At 43.1% G+C, this 22,852-nt stretch overlaps 1 protein-coding gene across 4 annotated transcripts; it reads right to left on the reverse strand.

Annotated features, from left to right (window-relative positions):
- Nucleotides 1–1,587: 1,587 nt before the first annotated feature.
- LOC128127135 (uncharacterized) lies at nucleotides 1,588–18,884 on the reverse strand. Of its 4 annotated transcripts, XM_052765509.1 has the most exons (6): nucleotides 18,243–18,884; nucleotides 11,194–16,845; nucleotides 10,819–10,898; nucleotides 9,929–9,996; nucleotides 7,006–8,216; nucleotides 1,588–1,794 (listed from the first exon to the last, which is right to left on the reverse strand). In XM_052765509.1, exons 5-6 carry the CDS (start codon nucleotides 8,213–8,215, stop codon nucleotides 1,760–1,762), a joined length of 1,245 nt encoding a protein of 414 aa, XP_052621469.1. In that variant the 5' UTR covers nucleotide 8,216; nucleotides 9,929–9,996; nucleotides 10,819–10,898; nucleotides 11,194–16,845; nucleotides 18,243–18,884; the 3' UTR covers nucleotides 1,588–1,759. The 4 variants fall into 4 exon arrangements, 3 of the variants coding, with proteins under 3 accessions (XP_052621469.1, XP_052621468.1, XP_052621470.1); XM_052765508.1 differs by lacking the exon at nucleotides 11,194–16,845; XM_052765510.1 differs by lacking the exons at nucleotides 9,929–9,996; nucleotides 11,194–16,845.
- Nucleotides 18,885–22,852: the final 3,968 nt, after the last annotated feature.

A 22,852-nucleotide genomic window follows, 5' to 3' on the forward strand; every position in this document is an offset into this window, starting at 1 on the left:
GAGTGGGAGGGGACTCAGAGTTGTGAGACTCGACGAGTTGAGTCGCGGTTTGGGGAAGTTCTGAGCATGGGGACTTGACGAGTCGACGGGTTGACTCGGCGAGTAGGGTCAACCAGGAGGGTTGACTTTGACTGAGGACTTTGACTTTGACCAAGAGTTGACCAGTTGACTTCCAGGAGTATTTTGGTTGTTATTGGTGATTATTGGTTTCGGTGATTCAGTGGTGGAGTTCGTGACGTTGGTCGGAGCAGCGTGGACTGTTCTTCAGTCGGCAGTAGCAGGTGAGTCTTCTCACTATACTTTACCTAGAGTGGTAACAGAGTTATGTGATAGAGATATTATATGCTATCTATGTGATGTGTGGCACCGCATTATTTCTATGTGATTTATGATGTGTGTATATCAGAGTTAGGACCGGAAGGTCCACAGAGCTAGGACCAGAGGGTCTGCAGAGTTAGGGCCCAAGGGCCCATAGAGTTATAGCCTCGAGTGGCTAATATATGTTATATGTAGTATTTTTAGAATTACGTGCCAGTGTATTTGTATGTTATTTATGTGTTGAGATTTATTGTGATATGAGATTCAGAGTTCTCAGAGTTAGGACCTTTGGGTCCATAGAGTTAGGGCCAGAGGGCCCACCGAGAGTTGGGAATGGAGGGTCCCACTGAGACACACTGACCAGAAGGTCAACAGAGTTATAGCCTTGAGTGGCTAATATGTGTTATAGTGGTATTTTGGGGAACTCACTAAGCTTCGTGCTTACAGTGTTTTGTGTTATGTGTTTCAGGTTTTCTCCGGATCACAGGACGGCACCGGCTCGATTGTACACACCAGAGGAAGCGGTTGTTTTGAAGATCCTGGTATATTAATTGATTGAACAAAAGAGTCATGTATTGTAATGTAAACAAAATGGGATTTTTATGAAAAGTGTTAAGGAGAAAAGTAATTTTAAATAAAAAATTTGTTTTGAAAAATTTCGGCGTTACAAGTTGGTATCAAAGCCTTGGTTTGAGGGATTCGGATGCACCTTCGGGTAAATCTTAACTCAAACTGAGGAAGTAAGAAAAGTTTTCAAAGAAATGAAATTCTAATAGTGAATAAGAGTTCAAAGAGAAAGCGAGAAAGAGCAGTGTGTACAATCAGCCAGAGCCCGAACGGTGATTTCCCAAAATACCCTTACTTTTGTGTTATGAGATATTTATGATACATTTTATGAGATATTATGCATGCTAGAGGCAGGCTAGGTATTTCATATCTTAGGACTAGAGTGGCCTGATTTGTGCTGCCTTAGCCTAGGAGTTGCTGTTATATGTGTTGTGCTTTTGAGTATGAGTGAGAGTATTCAGTTGGAATCCTCTTAGGGGATTTGAGTAGAGGAGTAACCTAGGAGAGACGCCTAGATGAGTATTGTGGTGCTTATCGAAAGAATAGTTAGAACCCGCGAGGGGTAGAGTTGCAGAGTTCAGTGGTGCTTTTGAGAATGAGCAGAGCAGGCGGAGTTATCACCCAATGTGAGTTCTATGTATTCTTCAATGCCCGAATGCTGCTTGCTTCGTGTGAAACGACCCAAAAATACGACCCAAAAATTTTTGTTTTAATATAATCAAGACTGTAATCAGAGCATCATATAATAAAACCATACGTGATGTATTCCAAAACATAATAAAATACTATGCGGAGAACTGTATCATACTACATCAGATCAAAACATCTAAATCAATCCCAGGCTAAAACTGAGGCGGTGGTGTGTGCGATGCCATCATCCCGAGCTCTTCCCTTTGCTTGCTGAAGTACCTGAAACCAAAACTGAAACTGTAAGCACGAAGCTTAGTGAGCTCCCCCAAATTACCACATACCATACAATAATATATCAAGCACATACGGGGCCTTGCCCCCTCCATCGGACCGAAGTCCGAAGCTGACTGACCGGGACCTTATCCCCTACATCGGACCGAAGTCCGAAGCTGACATCGGACCGAAGTCCGAAGCTAACTGGGACCTTGTCCCCTTCATCGAGCCGAAGTTCGAAGCTGACATCGAACCGAAGTCCGAAGCTGACTGGGACCCTGTCCCCTACATCGAACCGAAGTTCGAAGCTGACATCGGACCGAAGTCCGAAGCTGACTGATCATAGCATAACATATCACTAACATGGACACACATAATCTTGTCTGAGCCACGAAGGCATCAAACATGCTAACTACTGCATCGGATAACATCCTGATACTACTGCTAGCTAAGCGGGCCGGCATTGTGGCCTTAGACCCATTCCTACTGAAAAGGAACTCACCTCGTAAACTGGCGGCTGAGTGTGTGTGTGTCTGAAAACTACCGGCTGCTGCTCCTGAATCTCCTCGGCTACAAGTCCATGAACACACTCAATCAAATACTAAACACTGCACTTGGGGTAAAATGACTCTTTTATCCTTGGTCAAAGTCAACTTACTGTTGGGGCTGACTCGCCGAGTTGGGCCACCCAACTCGCCGAGTCCTACTCTCACATCTCAGCTCTACATGCTGCTACTCGTCGAGTGTGGCATCGACTCGACGAGTACCCTCTTGATCCAAGAACTCAGATGATCTTCATCCGACTCGCCGAGTCAGATGAACAGACTTGACGAGTTGTTCTTAATCCTTAAGGAGATTGCCTTGGACTCGCCGAGTTGTATGAACAACTCGCCGAGTCCCTCCATTACTGAGTCTACTCTTAACTCGCTGAGTCCACTCCCTAACTCACCTCGTAAACTCGACACTGAAGAAACTGGAGAACTTGGGACTCGCGATCTGACTCGTCGAGTCGTTCTTCCGACTCGCCGAGTCGCCGCCATGCAACATATATTTTACTCAATTTCTCTTGAATCCAACACATGCAAATGATAGATCTAGGCCCATTAAGCTGTTTTACCACGTAAAGTTTCCAACTTTACGTGCACAACCACATGAATGAGGGAAATAAGACTAAAATATGCACAATAAGGGTAGATCCATGGCTTATAAGCAATGTAACTCCAAAAAGACAGTGGATCTGGACTCTTCAACACCCCAACACTCAGATCCAAAGGTATTTCGGCTTAATAACACAATCAAGCAAGCATAAAGCTTGGAACAAGCATCAAATAGCCCTTAAAAGAGCTCTAATGGAAGTTTAAGCATGAAACCAGAAGAGAACTCCGAAAATACCTGAATAAGTTCACACTTGATCTTGGATCTTGGCACTAGAACTCGTTTCCTTGCTTCCTTCTTCTTCTCCTTCTTCACCCCTTCACAAAATGGAACAAGATCACATATAAGCTCACAAGAGGAAGGTTTAGGGTTTCTCACAGTGCTCTCAGGGGAAAGTGACGAGATGGAGGCTATAATGGGGTTTAAATAGTGAGCAAAACCCGGGGAGTTAGGGTTTCACCCAGACGGATGGACTCGCCGAGTCCAGGATATGGACTCGCCGAGTCGCCGGCTCCCGCGTGCACAAGATGCGCGACCCGACTCGGCGAGTCAGGCTATAACTCGCCGAGTCCCTCTTGAAAACTCACAACAATTACCAATAAATTAACATACCGGGAGCGGGTCGTTACAATTCTCCCCCACTTGACTCAGACTTCGTCCTCGAAGTCTGCTACGGCTGGATTTGCAAATAACTCAGGGTAGTGCTCTTTCATCTCCTCCTCAGCCTCCCACGTCCACTCAGACCCCTTCCGGTGCTGCCACTGCACCTTTACTAACTGAATTTCCTTGTTCCTCAAGGTCTTGGTCTTCCGGTCCAAAATCGCGACTGGTCTCTCAATATAATTCAGGCTACTATCAACCTGAATATCCTCTAGGGGAACGACTGCTGATTCATCCACTAAACACTTCCTCAACTGAGACACATGGAAAGTGTTGTGGATCTGACTAAGCTCTTCAGGAAGACCTAATCGATAAGCAACCCGACCCACCCGGGCCAAAACCCTGAAAGGACCAATAAATCTGGGGCCCAATTTGCCCCTCTTCCGGAACCTGATGACTCCTTTCCAAGGTGAGACTTTCAGAAGAACCATGTCTCCCACCTGGAACTCCAAGTCTGAACGCCTCCTGTCGGCGTAGCTCTTCTGCCGACTCTGCGCAGTCTGCAGTCTACTACGGACCTGCTGGATCAGTTCCGTCGTCTTGAGCACCACTTCGGTGCTCCCCATGACCCGCTGACCGACCTCGCCCCAACAAATCGGGGTCCTGCACTTCCTGCCATATAACATCTCAAAAGGAGGTCGATCAATGCTCGCATGGTAGCTGTTGTTATACGAGAATTCCGCTAAGGGAAGATACGTATCCCAACAGCCCCCAAAATCCAGAACACATGCCCTAAGCATGTCCTCGAGAGTCTGAATCGTCCTCTCACTCTGCCCGTCAGTCTGAGGATGGAAAGCGGTGTTGAAATGGAGACGAGTACCCATCTCGTCGTGAAACCGCTTCCAGAATCTGGACGTGAAGCGAACATCTCGGTCCGACACTACCGATACCGGCACTCCATGACGTGCCACAATCTCTCGCACATAGATATCGGCTAACCTTTCCGCCGATATACTTTCCTGGATCGGAATAAAATGGGCACTCTTCGTCAACCGATCCACCACTACCCATATCGAATCTACTCCACGTGCGGTCCTGGGAAGTTTGGTGATAAAATCCATGGTGATGTCCTCCCATTTCCACACGGGAATATCCAACGGCTGCATCTTGCCGTGAGGTCTCTGGTGCTCCGCCTTGACCTTCCGGCAGGTCAAGCACCTCTCAACGTACCAAGCGACGTCCCGCTTCATGCAGGGCCACCAATAATCAGGTCGAAGATCTCGATACATCTTCGTCGCCCCTGGATGGATAGAAAATCGAGACTTATGAGCCTCGTCCATCAATACCTGCCGTACCCCACCCCAGTACGGTACCCACACCCTACCATGAAGCGTCATCAAACCCCGACTGTCGTAGTCGAACGAAGCTACTCGACCCACTATCCTCTCGCACCTCTGCCTTTCCTCCTTGAGACCCTCCATCTGAGCCTCCTTAATCCGCTCCAACAAAGGAGTGATTACCGTCATCCTCATACACAAATCCCTGATGGGGGCCGCCGACACCTTGCGGCTCAGGGCATCGGCCACCACGTTGGCCTTCCCTGGATGATACAGGATCTCACAGTCATAGTCCTTCAGCACGTCCAACCATCTCCTCTGTCTCATATTCAAACTCGGCTGATCCATAAGGTATCGTAAACTCTTGTGGTCCGTGTAGATAGTACAGCGGACCCCATACAGGTAATGCCTCCAAATCTTGAGGGCAAATACAACTTCCCCCAGCTCCAAGTCGTGGGTAGGATAATTAGCCTCGTGGGGCTTCAACTGTCTCGAAGCATAAGCCACCACATGGCCTCGCTGCATCAACACTGCTCCCATACCTGTGATCGAAGCATCACAATAGACCACGAAATCCTCAACACCCTCTGGCAAGGTAAGGATCGGAGCCTCGCACAATCTCCGCCTGAGAGTCTCGAACGCCGCCTGCTGCTCAGGCCCCCAACGAAAAACTACCGACTTCTTGGTTAGTCGGGTGAGCGGCACTGCTATCTTGGAGAAATCCTGAATAAACCTCCGATAATACCCTGCCAATCCTAGGAAGCTCCGAATCTCAGATGGAGACCTCGGGACCTCCCACTGCATCACGGCCTCAATCTTGGCCGGGTCAACCAAAATACCCTGCTGATTAACGAGATGCCCAAGAAACTGCACCTCGCGTAACCAGAACTCGCACTTGGAGAATTTAGCGAACAGTCTCTCCCTCCTCAAAGTCTCCAACACCTCCCGCAGGTGCTCCTCGTGCTGCTCCTGCGTCTTGGAATACACCAAGATGTCATCTATGAACACTATCACTGACCGATCCAGCATCGGCCTACACACGCGGTTCATGAGATCCATGAACGCGGCTGGGGCATTGGTGAGCCCAAATGGCATCACCAGAAACTCGTAATGACCATACCTGGTCCTGAAAGCAGTCTTCTGCACATCCTCATCTCTAACCCGCATCTGATGATATCCGGAGCGTAGATCGATCTTGGAGAACCAAGACGCTCCCTGAAGCTGATCAAACAAATCATCTATCCTCGGGAGTGGGTAACGGTTCTTCACCGTTACCTTATTCAGCTCCCGATAATCAATACACATACGATGCGACCCATCCTTCTTTCTCACAAACAGGATTGGCGCTCCCCAAGGCGAACTGCTCGGTCGAATGAAACCCTTGTCTAACAGCTCCTGCAGCTGTGTAGACAACTCCTGCATCTCAGGGGGAGCTAGTCGATACGGTGCCTTGGCTATCGGAGCCGCACCAGGGACGAGGTCGATCCGGAACTCGACCTGTCTCTCAGGAGGTATCCCCGGCAAATCCTCAGGAAACACATCCGGGTAGTCTCGAACGATAGGAACATCTTCCACTGTCGACTTGCCCTTCTCCCGGGCATCCAAAACGTAGGCTACAAAACCGGCGCAACCCTGCTGAACATAGCGCCTCGCCCTTGCGGCGGAACAAAAGGTCGGTCCTCGCTGTGGCTTCTCGCCCTGAATCACCAACTCCCCCCCCCCACTGGGAGTGCGAACCCTCACTAACTGAAGCTCGCAATCAATCACCACCCCATTGGGGCTTAGCCAATCCATACCCACAATAACCTTATTCCCTCGCAGGGGAATAGGTACCAAATCCACTGAAAACCGCTCATCAAATAACTGAAGAGAACACCCTCTGTGCACTCTGCCGACCCTCACGGTCCTATCATCCGCTATCTCAACCTCTAATGGACAATCCAGCTCCCCTGGAGCTCTACTGAACCTCTTGCTAAGCGCAAGAGATACGAATGATCGGGTAGCCCCCGAATCGAATAATACCAAAGCAGGAATGTCGTTCACAGAGAACGACCCTGAATAAAACATACAACCATAAGCAACATATAATCAATAATAATAAAGAGATAAAAGGGAAGATACATACCCGTCACCACATCAGGAGTCGCTCGCGCCTCCTCTGCTGTCATCTGAAACGCCCTACTCTTCGCCACTGGCGCATCAGCTCGGCCCTGCCGGCCGTCTGTAATCCTCAAGGTAGCAGGGGCAGGTGCAGCCACCTTCCCTGCTGAAGCTAAACTCGGACACTGGGACTTTTTATGTCCCCTCTGATTGCACTGAAAGCAAATCAGGTCTGACGCAGCAACGACAGTAGCAGGAGACGTACAATCCCTACTCAAATGTCCAATCCGACCGCACTTGAAGCAGCCGGAACTCCCTGCCTTGCACGCTCCCTCGTGCACCTTCCCACACCTACCACATCGACCGTAGCTCGGCTGTCCCCTGGACCTATGATCCGAAACCCTGGGCTTTTTGCCCGAACCCCCCGAACCCGAAACCGCCTCCGGTTTCCTCTTCTTCTCCATCTCGAGATCAATCTCCCTCTCCCGAGCTCTAGCAATCATATCTTCCAGCGTTTTACAGCTGGACCGACTCACAAACTGGCGGATATCGCTCCGCAACATCTCATGATAGCGGGCCTTCTTCATTTCCTCATCAGCTACATACTGAGGAACGAGAAGAGCCCTCTCCCTGAACTTGGCGGTGATCTCCGCCACTGTCTCTGTAGTCTGGGTGAGGTCCTGAAACTCCCTAGCTAGCTGTTGCACCTCAATGACCGGTGCAAACTCCGCCCTGAACCTGGTAGAGAAGTCAACCCAGGTCATAGCGTCCAATGCTGCATCGTCCCCAATAGCATGCCCGACCTCCTCCCACCAATCTCGTGCCCTGTCCTTCAGAAGACAGGACGCCAATCTGACCTTGTCCCCCTCGGGACATCTGCTAGAACGGAAAGCGTTGGCCACATCTGCCAACCATCTGGTGCTCGCTATGGGGTCCCGCGCCCCATGATAGTCCGGGGCTCCACATGCCCTGAACTCCCTGAAGGTAAGGGTGCGCGACCCCATCATGGCCGCCACCTCAGCACAGAAGGTGCCCAGTCTCTCATCCATCAACTCTAGAATCCCCTCCTTGATCGAACCGAAGATCACAGGAGTCTGCTCTATAATGATGCGCGTAATCTCCGAAGAAAGAAACTCTCGGGTCTGCTCATCCATGCGCTCATCCCCTGAGCCTGAACCTGATCCCTCCCCGGCACCTCCGCTGCCGGCTGCTGGTCTCGAACGCAAAACCACCATTCTGAAACACATCACAATCACATCAGAAAACAGAAATATCTTGAGGGATCATTGATACTACAACTAGCTTCCTGGTCTTGTCTCAGCCTCTCTTGATTCGAGTACGGATCCTCTGCTTCCAGTAGTACGGGCCCATACTACCTTCCACATCTATCTGTACTTTCTTCAAGAACTGCCCTGACTCCACCAAGTCGCTTCTACTACTACTGATCTCTGCTACTTTCATCCTAGGCTTGCCCCAGGGAAACCTCAGACTTAACTCAACTAGTCCTCAGCTGCTGCAGGTCTCCTTATAATGCTAATTAACCATCACCTGAACACCATCACATGTGACGAAGATCAGATAATTCTTCAAGCAAAAGACCCGTCCCTATAACGGTTGGACTCAAACAAGAGCTGCGCAATAGGGTCAGTTCCAGCACTCTGGGATTATTCAACCCTGATCACATGTGGTGTATCGTGTTCACCTAATGGCTAACTTCCATCACCCAGAATTCCCACAAAGCACGAAGCAGGCAGCATTCGGATAAAGGAAACATACTCAGACAAAACTATTCTCAAAATGAGAAACTGATCTAGCATACAGTGCTAAGCTCATACTATCAGGCATAACCTAAACAGGCTATCCTACTGCTGTCTACTCAATACTAGCATGCAATACTCATAAAGCTGTAACACATAAAGCAGGCACATAAGGCATCCTCCTAGATCCTTAGTCCTATACAAGCATGCTATTCAACTGAAACTGAAACTGAAACTGAACAAATAACTTGTATGGATGATTTGGGAGTACTTACTTGAGCTCGGCTGACCGCATGCACACACCTCTATCTTGTTGAAAATTCTTCCTTTCTAAGTGCTTTCAAAAATTCTTTTAGAAAACATTTTACCTTAGAAATCTTTTTATTTCCCCTTAGTTTGAGTTCAGATACACCCGGAAGTGTATCCGAATCCCTCAAACCAGGGCTCTGATACCAACTTGAAACGACCCAAAAATACGACCCAAAAATTTTTGTTTTAATATAATCAAGACTGTAATCAGAGCATCATATAATAAAACCATAAGTGATGTATTCCAAAACATAATAAAATACTATGCGGAGAACTGTATCATACTACATCAGATCAAAACATCTAAATCAATCCCAGGCTAAAACTGAGGCGGTGGTGTGTGCGATGCCATCATCCCGAGCTCTTCCCTTTGCTTGCTGAAGTACCTGAAACCAAAACTGAAACTGTAAGCACGAAGCTTAGTGAGCTCCCCCAAATTACCACATACCATACAATAATATATCAAGCACATACGGGGCCTTGCCCCCTCCATCGGACCGAAGTCCGAAGCTGACTGACCGGGACCTTATCCCCTACATCGGACCGAAGTCCGAAGCTGACATCGGACCGAAGTCCGAAGCTAACTGGGACCTTGTCCCCTTCATCGAGCCGAAGTTCGAAGCTGACATCGAACCGAAGTCCGAAGCTGACTGGGACCCTGTCCCCTACATCGAACCGAAGTTCGAAGCTGACATCGGACCGAAGTCCGAAGCTGACTGATCATAGCATAACATATCACTAACATGGACACACATAATCTTGTCTGAGCCACGAAGGCATCAAACATGCTAACTACTGCATCGGATAACATCCTGATACTACTGCTAGCTAAGCGGGCCGGCATTGTGGCCTTAGACCCATTCCTACTGAAAAGGAACTCACCTCGTAAACTGGCGGCTGAGTGTGTGTGTGTCTGAAAACTACCGGCTGCTGCTCCTGAATCTCCTCGGCTACAAGTCCATGAACACACTCAATCAAATACTAAACACTGCACTTGGGGTAAAATGACTCTTTTATCCTTGGTCAAAGTCAACTTACTGTTGGGGCTGACTCGCCGAGTTGGGCCACCCAACTCGCCGAGTCCTACTCTCACATCTCAGCTCTACATGCTGCTACTCGTCGAGTGTGGCATCGACTCGACGAGTACCCTCTTGATCCAAGAACTCAGATGATCTTCATCCGACTCGCCGAGTCAGATGAACAGACTCGACGAGTTGTTCTTAATCCTTAAGGAGATTGCCTTGGACTCGCCGAGTTGTATGAACAACTCGCCGAGTCCCTCCATTACTGAGTCTACTCTTAACTCGCTGAGTCCACTCCCTAACTCACCTCGTAAACTCGACACTGAAGAAACTGGAGAACTTGGGACTCGCGATCTGACTCGTCGAGTCGTTCTTCCGACTCGCCGAGTCGCCGCCATGCAACATATATTTTACTCAATTTCTCTTGAATCCAACACATGCAAATGATAGATCTAGGCCCATTAAGCTGTTTTACCACGTAAAGTTTCCAACTTTACGTGCACAACCACATGAATGAGGGAAATAAGACTAAAATATGCACAATAAGGGTAGATCCATGGCTTATAAGCAATGTAACTCCAAAAAGACAGTGGATCTGGACTCTTCAACACCCCAACACTCAGATCCAAAGGTATTTCGGCTTAATAACACAATCAAGCAAGCATAAAGCTTGGAACAAGCATCAAATAGCCCTTAAAAGAGCTCTAATGGAAGTTTAAGCATGAAACCAGAAGAGAACTCCGAAAATACCTGAATAAGTTCACACTTGATCTTGGATCTTGGCACTAGAACTCGTTTCCTTGCTTCCTTCTTCTTCTCCTTCTTCACCCCTTCACAAAATGGAACAAGATCACATATAAGCTCACAAGAGGAAGGTTTAGGGTTTCTCACAGTGCTCTCAGGGGAAAGTGACGAGATGGAGGCTATAATGGGGTTTAAATAGTGAGCAAAACCCGGGGAGTTAGGGTTTCACCCAGACGGATGGACTCGCCGAGTCCAGGATATGGACTCGCCGAGTCGCCGGCTCCCGCGTGCACAAGATGCGCGACCCGACTCGGCGAGTCAGGCTATAACTCGCCGAGTCCCTCTTGAAAACTCACAACAATTACCAATAAATTAACATACCGGGAGCGGGTCGTTACATCGTGCTTTATGGAACTCTCGATGATGGGAGTCATCTACCAAGTGAATATGACGATATTCAGGAGGTAGATGGCTAGCATCATTAGGAGCTCTTCAGCAGCTGATGGCGGAGAAGTGGGAGTGACCTTAGCCAGATGAGTACGCTGGCGGAGTAGAGCATTTCACTGAGGAGTAAGCACGCGTGGCAGAATTAGTGAACGAGAAGGTTGAGCAGCTACTTAGGGACTCTGGAATGGTCCGTGTGGAAAGTATGGGTAGATGTGGCAGGTAGTATGGGCCCGTACTACCGAAAACAGAGGACCCATACTCGATACAGGGAGTATTCTGAAGGTTCTAAGTGGCAGACTGAGGAGTGATGTTATGGTTCGAGTACCATACATCGGAGCAAATTGCGGAGTAATTTCATGGATCGGGTTCCATGATTGGTAGCTGATTGAGAGGTGATTCCATGGTTTGAATACCATGATTTGCATCAGATCGAGAGGTGATGTAGTGGTTCGAGTACCATGACCCGTGACAATTAGTGTTATTGGCTCTACCAGTTACCCGTGGTGATTGGTTAGACCGAGATCGGAGGTGAAAGAGTATGGGGCTAGAGGGCCATGATGGACGAGTTTTAGTGAAGTATCCCGTAATGAGGAAATCGAGTTAGCCCCAAGGGATTGTTGATGAGATGCCAATTGGAGTCGCAAGACTCAGGAAGGAGTAGAGATGGCAGTTATAGAGGATTACAGCCTGAGTTGAGCAACCAGCCGATAGAAGAGATGTCACCTTCTGTGATCTAAGTGGTGCTATTTCCGTTCCTAGTGAGAAACATAAGGGGTGTGAGATTTCGGTTTTGGGGTTTAGGAGTAAAACCCTGCGGATTAACATTTATGTCGATTTTCCTCCAGTGTATCAGGCAGCTTGTCTGCCGCGAGGTAAGGATATATCGTGAGCATGTAGTCGGTTGGGACTGAGGTGGTCAAGGACCACGTTGCACCCTATTTGAGTATAGTAGGGCATGTGGTAGCAGTATCAGTGGGCAATCCAGTTGAGTATATCAGGGCGGCGGCTCTTCTGTCTATGATGGATATTGAGTATGGGAGTGGAGTCCCAGTTATTGTGAGGATTCAAGTGATGGAACTTGGGTGGAGTAGTCGAGAGCGAGGAGTACGCTGAGTTATGGTTTCAGTCTAAGAGTCAGTGATCTTACTGGACAGTTGAGGTATTCGGTATTGGAATGGTATGAGGCTTCGAATGGCTAGAGACAGTCGCGATGAGAATCCCTGAGGATTTCTTTGGAGATTTAGGGTATTTAAAGTTTCTTGATCTCTAAGTGGGGGAGATCATTGGACGACGTGTGGCACCTTCCGAGGGCAGGTGTGATATTGCTAATGGAAACAGTCTGTGGGATGGTTGTGCGTCATTTGGTGTTGGTTCAAACCCTAAGTGGGGGAGAACCGGGTATTTTATTGAGGGAACCAGAGATTGTGCAAGAGAGGTTAGGGGTTGGATACAGGAATCTGGTGGTGACCAAGTCCGTTTCAAGGGGAAGACTCGTAATGGTGGTGCGGGCAGTTAAGAATTTCTGGGTCGAAGTATGGATTGCATATGTCCCTATTTGGATGGATAGGGGATTATCGAGCGGCCAATTTCTAGGCTGGTGTGTGTATTTCTTGCGTGGATTTTGAGCAGTAAGGGAAAAGGGTTTCGGAGGATCACCAGTGTATTCTGAAGCGTTAGCGCTTTCTTGGTTTCCAATTGAGTGTTTGGGTACACTGAGGTTGCACATTGGGTAACGGAGAATTATTTATGGAGTTCAGAGGAAATGAATTGTTGTATTTGTATGGTGCTGGGAGTAGGAGAGCAGTGTTTGAGGCAGGATATCGTGATGTCCGTAATGGTGATCCGTGGTGGCCGGGAATAATGTCCCGATTTCAGAGTTATTTAGAGCCTTGAGTTTGAGACGACCAATGGTATATCATGTATCTACGGTTCCAGTGGGAGCCCTTCGAGTATTGACAGAAAGAGGGATTATTTTAAAAGATGGATCTCCACAGAGGTAAGTAATTTTGTTACAGTGGTTGCCGCCAGAGTCTGTGTTGCATATGTGGGACAAGTGTGTGTATGTGTAGCTATCTATGATAATCTACGGGCATGAGTGAGTGGCCATAGTGTGGCGTTGGGATGAGTTGAGAGTATGGGGTGAAGCTACGGGGAGCCGTAGTATTCACTAGTCAGAGGGTGTTGTGATGCTACGAGGAGCCGTAGTATTCACAAGTTAGAGAGAGGGAGTCGTGGTACTACGGGGAGCCGTAGTACCCACTTAACAGTTGGTGTTGTGGTGCTACGGGGAGCCGTAGTACTCACTAGTCAGAGGTCGTCGTGTTATTGCGAGGAGCCATAATACTCACTAGACGGCAAGAGAGTGTGATGTTGGGGTGTTCCCCTATCAGTGTTTGATGCAGAAGAGTTTTAGGCTTGAGCAGCCTTAGTATAGAGTTTTGGAGCCTGGTGGTTGAACCAAGGGCGGAACTGGGGGTCAGAGTTGAGTCGATCCTCGGTTGGATTGTATTTTTTTTTCATATGAGGAAAAGAGAATTTCGTGACTTGTGAGTCACTGGGCCGGGATTATGGTCACGGGGAGGAAGCTAGTGAGATATTTTGGATCACGTTATAGGTGATCTTTGGGGGTTCAGCTGTGGAGTCAAAAGCTGAACTGGTACTCAGTATCGAAGTGGGAGATGAGAAATGAGCTAGAGTTTGTCATGGTGATATCTGAGGACACTTCAGAGTGAGCGGACGATTCAGACGCTCGAGGACATGCTTCAGGCATGTGTATTAAATTCGGAGGGAGTTGGGGCACGTATTTACTCTTGGCCGAGTTTTCTATACAATAGCCATCATTCGAGCATTGGTATGCCACCTTTTGAGCTGATGTATAGGAGGAGGTGTCGGACCCCCCCCCCCCCATTTGCTGGGGTGAGGTAGCGAATGGACCCAAGAGTCCTTACGAGCAGATCCAGAACATGTGTGATACATGGAGTAGTGGTAAGGTTGACAAGTAGATTTCCTTGGGTAAGGAAAGAGAAAGGTATGTAACCCCGGGAGGGAGTGTTAGTTCACGGAAGTGAAAGCAGTAGTGAGAATGGATGATTTGGAGTATGGTGGTTGAACACTGTGTCTGTGCCAGTGGTATGGAAGCACATCCGGGTTGGGTATCTGTTGAGGTTGCGGAAGAATCTCCGATGGTTTATAACCAGAGGAGTTCGGAAGGAGATGCAAGAATAGAGCCTTGGATTTAAGTATGTTTGTGATCTTGAGGTTATGTTTATAGTGGTAATTCATCCTGGGGATGTCCGATGGTATCGTCAGTGTGTCGGGTTTTTCCAAACCAAGGATGTAGAGCAGGCTCAACATGTGTATGCTATTTCGATGGAGAGCTCATAGGAGTTGCTCAAGGCTGCAAGGTGTGTCATCCTGTCAGCACGGAAGGAAAAGAGTTAGATTCTGAAAGGAAGTGGGATAAGTCCCAGCAGTCGACACCGGGTCAGGATCTGGTGGTTCAGGGGGATATCTAGCTTGGTAAGGGCTTAATGATTGTTGTGATTTGGAGTGATGAAAGTATCATCGGGTAATCATTTGGCTAATAAGGGTTGTAATAAGAGAAAGAAGCTGATTGCCAGCTTGATTCGATTGTCGCGACTCTGTGAGAAGGAGTCAGACCTTATAGGGGTTTGGTAACAATGTTTGAAGGAACCTGGTTTGGTTAATGCCAGGAGGTGCATTGCGAGAGTAGTTCTGGAGTTGTGTGCCGCAAGCTTCGAGGACGAAGCCTAATTTAAGTGGGGGGAGAATTGTAACATCCCGAGTTCAGGAGTGCAAATTCAGGGTTCAAAGTGTAAATGTGAAAGAGCAACTCGGCGAGTCCATGGGTGGACTCAGCGAGTAGGGTCGCGATTCTGGTCGCGTGTTAAGTGGCCAACTCGGCGAGTCGGTGGCTAGACTCAACGAGTTGGTGCTGTGTGGAGAAAAACCTAATTTCGGAGGATGAGCCCTATATAAAGGACATTATACCCTCTCCCCAGCCTCCTTACCCTCTCTTGAAGTCCAGAAAACCCTAAGGAGCATTTGTGAGTGGTTTGAGAGCATTTGAACCTTGGAGAAGAGATTTTGGAAGAGATCTTGGAGAGTTAAGAGGCTTGGAGCAAGGGGCTTTGCTAGGATTCAGATTTCTCTTCTGTTGGAGTTTCCTCTTGAGGTATTATTTCGTTGCTTGGGCTTTTATTCTTCATTTTGAAGTTTTTGGAAAAGATAGCATGTGGTGTTTGAGTTGGAGGTTAGATCTGAGGTTGCTACCTCAGATCTGGAATGGAGAGGGTCTAGAGTGCATTAAAGTCCTTGTTCTTGAGTGATTGGTGAAGCCATCTTGTCCCAAACCCTAACCCTCGAGTTTTATATGCTTATATCTCTTTGGATTCACATAAAGTTTGCCACTTTACGTGATGGATGGGTTGTAGAAGGGTAGATCTATGGTTTGGATCATTTTCATGGCCTGGAAAGCTTCTGTATGGATTAAGATCTAGAGGTACTCAGCGAGTCACAAAGGTGTACTCGGCAAGTTGCTTGAAGATGGGCAGGAACTCGGCGAGTTGGAAGAACAACTCGGCGAGTTGGTTGAAGATAGCCTTGGACTCGGCGAGTCTGTTCTTGGACTCGGCGAGTCTGGTCGTGAGGTCCTAACCTTCTTCTGGTTGAGCCGTGAATCGGTGAGTCAAGGGAGGACTCGGTGAGTTGAGTGGGAGGGGACTCAGAGTTGTGAGACTCGGCGAGTTGAGTCGCGGTTTGGGGAAGTTCTGAGCATGGGGACTTGACGAGTCAACGGGTTGACTCGGCGAGTAGGGTCAACCAGGAGGGTTGACTTTGACTGAGGACTTTGACTTTGACCAAGAGTTGACCAGTTGACTTCCAGGAGTATTTTGGTTGTTATTGGTGATTATTGGTTTCGGTGATTCAGTGGTGGAGTTTGTGACGTTGGTCGGAGCAGCGTGGACTGTTCTTCAGTCGGCAGTAGCAGGTGAGTCTTCTCACTATACTTTACCTAGAGTGGTAACAAAGTTATGTGATAGAGATATTATATGCTATCTATGTGATGTGTGGCATCGCATTATTTCTATGTGATTTATGATGTGTGTATATCAGAGTTAGGACCGGAAGGTCCACAGAGCTAGGACCAGAGGGTCCGCAGAGTTAGGGCCCAAGGGCCCATAGAGTTATAGCCTCGAGTGGCTAATATATGTTATATGTAGTATTTTTAGAATTATGTGCCAGTGTATTTGTATGTTATTTATGTGTTGAGATTTATTATGATATGTGATTCAGAGTTCTCAGAGTTAGGACCTTTGGGTCCATAGAGTTAGGGCCAAAGGGCCCACCGAGAGTTGGGATGGAGGGTCCCACTGAGACACACTGACCAGAAGGTCAACAGAGTTATAGCCTTGAGTGGCTAATATGTGTTATAGTGGTATTTTGGGGAACTCACTAAGCTTCGTGCTTACATTGTTTTGTGTTATGTGTTTCAGGTTTTCTCCGAATCACGGGACGACACCGGCTCGATTGTACACACCAGAGGAAGCGGTTGTTTTGAAGATCCTGGTTTATTAATTGATTGAACAAAAGAGTCATGTATTGTAATGTAAACAAAATGGGATTTTTATGAAAAGTGTTAAGGAGAAAAGTAATTTTAAATAAAAAATTTGTTTTGAAAAATTTCGGGGTTACACGTTCCACTCTCCTTAACGGGGTGGAGGAGTGACAACTTAGGTGTTGTTTGTTTTTTTAGAGGTAAAACGTCTGCAGTCTACGGACCATATCTGCAGGCATCTGTAGAAGAAGAGATGGACCAAACATCTGCAGTCTGTTAGAAAAAGACTGTTTGTTTTTTTTTAATGTCTGCAGGATGTTAAAAGAAACTAGAATTTAAATAAATCGTTTTTTAAACTTAAAAGGATTTTTCATTTTCTCAATCACTCTTTTCAATAATTGCAAATTCAAAACAATAGTCATACATAAATAAAAATAAATAATTGATTCGATCTGTTTTTAAATTACAAAAATACTATATCACTATACAAAATGGTTTTGCAAAAAAAACTTATAAAATTAAAAACCAAACATATGTGAAGCTTTCATAATAAAGATACAAAAATGCAAAAAGGTTGTTCTCTTCGTGTCATCTTCGTTTTTTTTAGCCTTGGATTTGTGAAGCTTTTCATGATGATTCCTACATACCCAATAGGCTTTTTAGCCTTGGATTTGTGAAGCTTTTCATGATGATTCCTACATACCCAATAGGCTTTTCATTTGTACTAATCTTTTGAGGATGAGAGGATGAAATATGTACAGAGAAACAACTAGAAGTTAACAACACATGTTTTCTTATAACTTGAAAAGCAACTTCATCAAACTTGATGCAACTAATATTTGTGTCAAATAAGCATGAAATCCATCAGTTTTGTAATTAAAAATCAACGGTTTCAACATCAATAGACAATTGATCCTTTGAATCAAATAATTTGTCTTTAATTTAAAAAAGAACATTTCATTCTAGCATTTCTTCAAAAACTTTCTATGCATGTAAAAGTACAAACAAATTGAAATAGATTCAAATTTGGAGAAACACCTTCAATTAAATACCACCACTGACATTTCATTCTAGCCAAAAACACCTTCAATTAAATACCACTGACAATTTAATCGAGCAAATTTGGAGAAAACAACAGTCAAGTTTTATCAGGAAGGAATGAAAAAAAAAAAACCTTGGTTGAATCATTAAAGAACGAAATTAAACCAAGAAATTATTCATCCTTATGATTGAATCATTCAAAAATGAAATTAAACAAAAAAAAAGGATTTTGGAACCTAGCAGCAAGAAATATGGAGCAGGAAATTAGAAAGAAACAACCCTAGCAGCCAATTTCTGACCTTGGCAGCAAGAAGATGGAGATGCTTACATGTGGGGAAAAGGAGAAGGAGAAGAGAAGTGTTACCTGAAGTCGACGGGAGAAGATCTGGACGACACAAGTTCTGGTCGTTGATGGTTATAGATGGTAGTTGTTCTGGTCGTCGGCGAAAGGAAGAGGAGGACGGAGACGGAAGAAAGGGTAGGAAGAAGACGATGAATGATGAAGAAGGGAGGCGGTGATAGTTGAGAACGAGAGAAGCGACGATTTATTGAGAGCGTATCATTTTTTTTTTGGTTTTTAGGTTTTGTTTAGGCGTGAAGAGGTGAGAAGACATAAGGCCAAGTCTGCACCAAGAAGACCACGTGCGGACGTTTTTATGTCTGCGGACTTCTAAAAAACAAACACACTGCAAAGTCCTATGTCTGCGCGTGATCTGCACAGCGCAGACAGAAGAGCTCACGCAGATCTGCAGATAAAAAACAAACAGCACCTTAGCCTTCTCCACCCTCTTAAGGACCCATACTCACTAGTCTTATGGATATATTTGGTTTGAGTTCATGTTTTGCAATATTCTTAATATTTATTTCTTTAATATTGGTTGTAATAAATGTAAATGAGTGTTGATGTATGGAAGCTGATGTTTTACTTATAAATAGGGATGACTGGCAGAGGAAGAGGATATGTAGTCATTTGATTATAGTAGATAATGGTGTTGGTGGAGGAGGAAGTGAGTGAAAAGAATATGAAATAGGTGTGGGTGGTCCTTCCGTTTAAATATTAATTGTAAATACAAAAGAGAAAAAGATAAATGATATTATAAGAGTTATAAATGTCATTATACGTGTGTATAGGACCATACATGCAATGTTTTCAAACCACGGCATAAAAATTTTGATAGTTGTCCCAGCCAACTAATTTTACTAAAACACATAAAACAATCATACAATTTTGACTAATATTAATATATGAATAATTTTGTCTAATATTAATATATGAACTTATCGTAATAATGAAGTTATTATTTTACATAGAGTGTGTTTGGCAAAACTAACTGGTAGCTTGTAACTGAAAGTTGGTAGCAGGTAGCTGGAAGCTGATAACAGATAACTGACTAACTGGTAGGTGGTAGTTGGAAGCTATAGTTTTTATTTGTTATATAAATGTTTGGTAAAAGGAGATGGAAACTTTTAAAATATGTAATATTATAAAAGACAAGTGTTTAAAAAATATAAATATACAAAGAGCAATTATAGAAATTAATTAAAAGAACTCAATAATTTTATCTTAAAACGTTAGATGAAGTAATTTCCAGATTTAGATTATTATATTTAAACTAAAAACTAAATGATGGTACTTTGAAACAAAACTTTTTGTTTAAATCATATTTTTTTATTAAAAATTAAGCGCTAACAAAACATCTTCGTAATAAGTTATTAGATTTATATAATAGATTGTTACTAAGGTAAGGTCATTGAATAACCGTTGACCACGTCCATTCATATAGAATATGCATGACAATTATATGTTGTCTATGTATATTTTGTAATTTAAACTGAACATAAAATCTAGAAATATTATCATAATGAATACATTAGCTAAAAAGATACTATATAATAACCATCTCTTTTTATATATATACAGTAACCACTTAGTCTCGTGTTGGGAGTCTATTGAGGAATTTAATTACATACATGATAACATGAGGTCAATGTTTCAAACCTTATCATACTCAAAATATTAGTATTATTGTTCTTTATTGAACTCCCATGTGAATCTTGGTGTGGGTTAATGTGATCCGATTAGATGGTGTAGTTTATCATTCTTAAATAACTAACGACTTCGAAAATCGGGATTTCGAAACTCCTATAAAATTTCAAAGTCCGACATAAAAGCATGTTCGAGAATTGCTACTTCATAGTTTTCGAACTACTTTAGTTTTTTTTTTTTTTTTAATTTCTTTCTATTATGATTTTTTGATATATATATATATATATATATATATATATATATATATATATATATATATATATATATATATATATATATATATATATATATATATATATATATATGTTTTTCATTAAAGAGAAATTTTATACTAAGATTTTTGAGATAGTGTTTGTTTCTAATAAATAGTGTAACTTTGAGTTCAAACGTATGAAAATCTCCATTTTTGAACTAAATTAGGATTTTACCCGTCGCGTGTTGCGGCGACAGTAATGAATTTAGGTAAAGAAACTCTTTCAGTAGCAATAGAAATTTAGGAGGACTTAAGTTGTCAAATCACAAAAGTCAGGGACTATAGTCATGCATAGAAACTTAAGAGGACTTAAGTTGCTAAAGCACATATGTCAGGGACCAAAGTCATGTCAAATAAAATGCTTAAAAATAAGCGCAAAAAAACATCGAAATATAGACAAACTCAAAGCACGAAAACTTAAATACAATTTATGTCGAAACGTAAACAAACTCGAAATTTATCGACACGTACATAAAAAAAACAAGTAACTTTTTTCTAATTAATGAATCAAAATTCTAAATTTACGTTGAAACATTGATCGTCTCGAATTTATACTAATACATGCAGACAAATAAAAACGTGATAAATTTGTTATTTTTAACATAACGAATTTTACAAAGTTCAAAGTTGATGAAGACAAAGTGATACTTTACAAATTCGATGGGTGTTAATTGTAGGAGAATCAGATTAAGTATACTACAGAGGGTAAACACATAAGTGTAGAATATGAAGGGGTGAAAGTGATATTTTAGAAAATTCAAAGTTGATGAGGGGGTGGTAACAGCAACATTTTAAAAAGTAGAGGGGTGAAAATGATATTTTATAAAGTTTAAAGTTAAGGGAGTCACATTTACAAAATATAAGGGTGGAAAACATCATTTTATAAAATAGATCGGGAGAAAAATATCGATGACTATAAAATAGAAAGGTTGAAAAATAGGTGGAAAACTCTTTTTTTTAGTATAAATACTAGGTGTAAGACATGTGTATTATATGAATTGATTAAAAAATATTAAATATCAAATTATAAACCGTATGTATTTTGTAAAATAAAATTTTAAAATAAAAAATAAAAAAACGCATTAATTACAATTTACTATCATATTTATTAAATTTAATGTTATACATATATAAATAAAGGTATTATGCAACTTTTTAATTTTTAAAATTGAAAAAATCTAGAAATTAACATGTGGATGTTATCTTTTTCAAAAATATCACAAAATGACAAATATCAAAACTAATGAGAAATTAACAAGTGGCAAATTAGATATTCATTTATTGTAGTAGATTATGACAATTTGTTTTTTTAAACGTTTAGTCATCTTGAAATATTACTTTACAAAATGTGGTCCTCGAAATGAATATCTCTTAAATTAAAAGAGTAATATTTTGAATAAATTCATGTGTTTATAGATAAGTGTAGATGGGAATGAATAAATGTTGTATTTATGACTTCATTAACCCTTAAGTTGCATTTATGATGTGTGGGGATGATGGATTCGTCAAGGATGGTTTTGAATGTATATTCGATGGGTAGTGATCCGTACAAGACAATTTTTCTCCATGTACAACAACTTATGCTTTGTATAATACAAAATTTTAAAACACATATTGTTGTGTATGGAGAAAAATTATTGTGTACGAATCAATTTCCATACTCAATTTAAAAGTGTTTAGTTTATTTTAGAACAATATGAATTTTATTAGAAAATGCTAGCAAAAAAGTTGGACAAAAACAACAATTACATAATGGTTAATTTGGAGGTTTGAAGCCAACATATCCGGTTAATCCTAGCTTCTTTCATCTTGTGGTTAACCAAAAATAATCATGGGACACTATACTATCAAAAGTCAAAATGTAGGGTCTTCCTCGGTCGAGTCTACCAAATAAAAATGGTTACGAAAATGGCAAACATGCCACCACATAACATAGAACACAACTTCCATAAACTCCCTTAGCAATTTTGTGCATCCTAAATGACTCAAACCAATAAAGCCAATCTCCATTGGAAAAAAATGGAAACCAACACATCCCCGAAGACGAATACGCCCCAAAAGATCGGAGCCAATAAAGCAAGAAAAAAAAAGATTGGTTGACTCCATATCTCAATCACACATCGGGCAAGAAACTAATGAAATATCAAAACCTCGTTTAATGAGATTAATATGAGAAAGAAGCTTGTCCAACTCCAATTGTCAAACAAATATATAGGGGTTGGTGTCACATCATCACCACACTCTCTACCACTAACCATGAGATACCTACCACTAAACACACCACTCTACCTTCTTTTTTTAAATTAAATTTAATTCAAAAATACATTAAAAATATAGATTTTTTTTAAGTATTATTAAGTGATTTAATGGTCAAGTAATTAGTTATACAAATAAGTGATTTAATAATAATAATAATAATAATAATAATAATTTGAATAAATCAAATTACTTAATTAATTAGGAAATATAAATCCAAGGTTTAATTTATCATTTTAGAAACTATCTACGTTAAATAATTTCTGGTTAGCACTCCTTTCTGCCAATGGATTGTATTTCAAGGATCGAAGTTGCCAAGATTTGAGAAGTTATATCTTCTTCACCAACAAAATGACGTAGCTCGCATGAGCTCTTTTTCTCAATTTCGGTCCTTTAAATCATTATTCATTCGAAAGCA

The sequence above is a fragment of the Lactuca sativa genome, chromosome 7 (genome assembly GCF_002870075.4).
Source record: "Lactuca sativa cultivar Salinas chromosome 7, Lsat_Salinas_v11, whole genome shotgun sequence".
In the NCBI taxonomy this organism is placed as follows: domain Eukaryota; kingdom Viridiplantae; phylum Streptophyta; class Magnoliopsida; order Asterales; family Asteraceae; genus Lactuca; species Lactuca sativa.

Bases quoted from the DNA above. Each gene is read 5' to 3' on its own strand.
- LOC128127135 (XM_052765510.1), bottom strand. From the start codon at position 8,215: ATGGTGGTTTTGCGTTCGAGACCAGCAGCCGGCAGCGGAGGTGCCGGG. The intron at 1,795-7,005 runs GTATGTATCTTC...TTTTGGTTTCAG, and splicing joins GACTCCTGATGTGGTGACGG to GTACTTCAGCAAGCAAAGGG.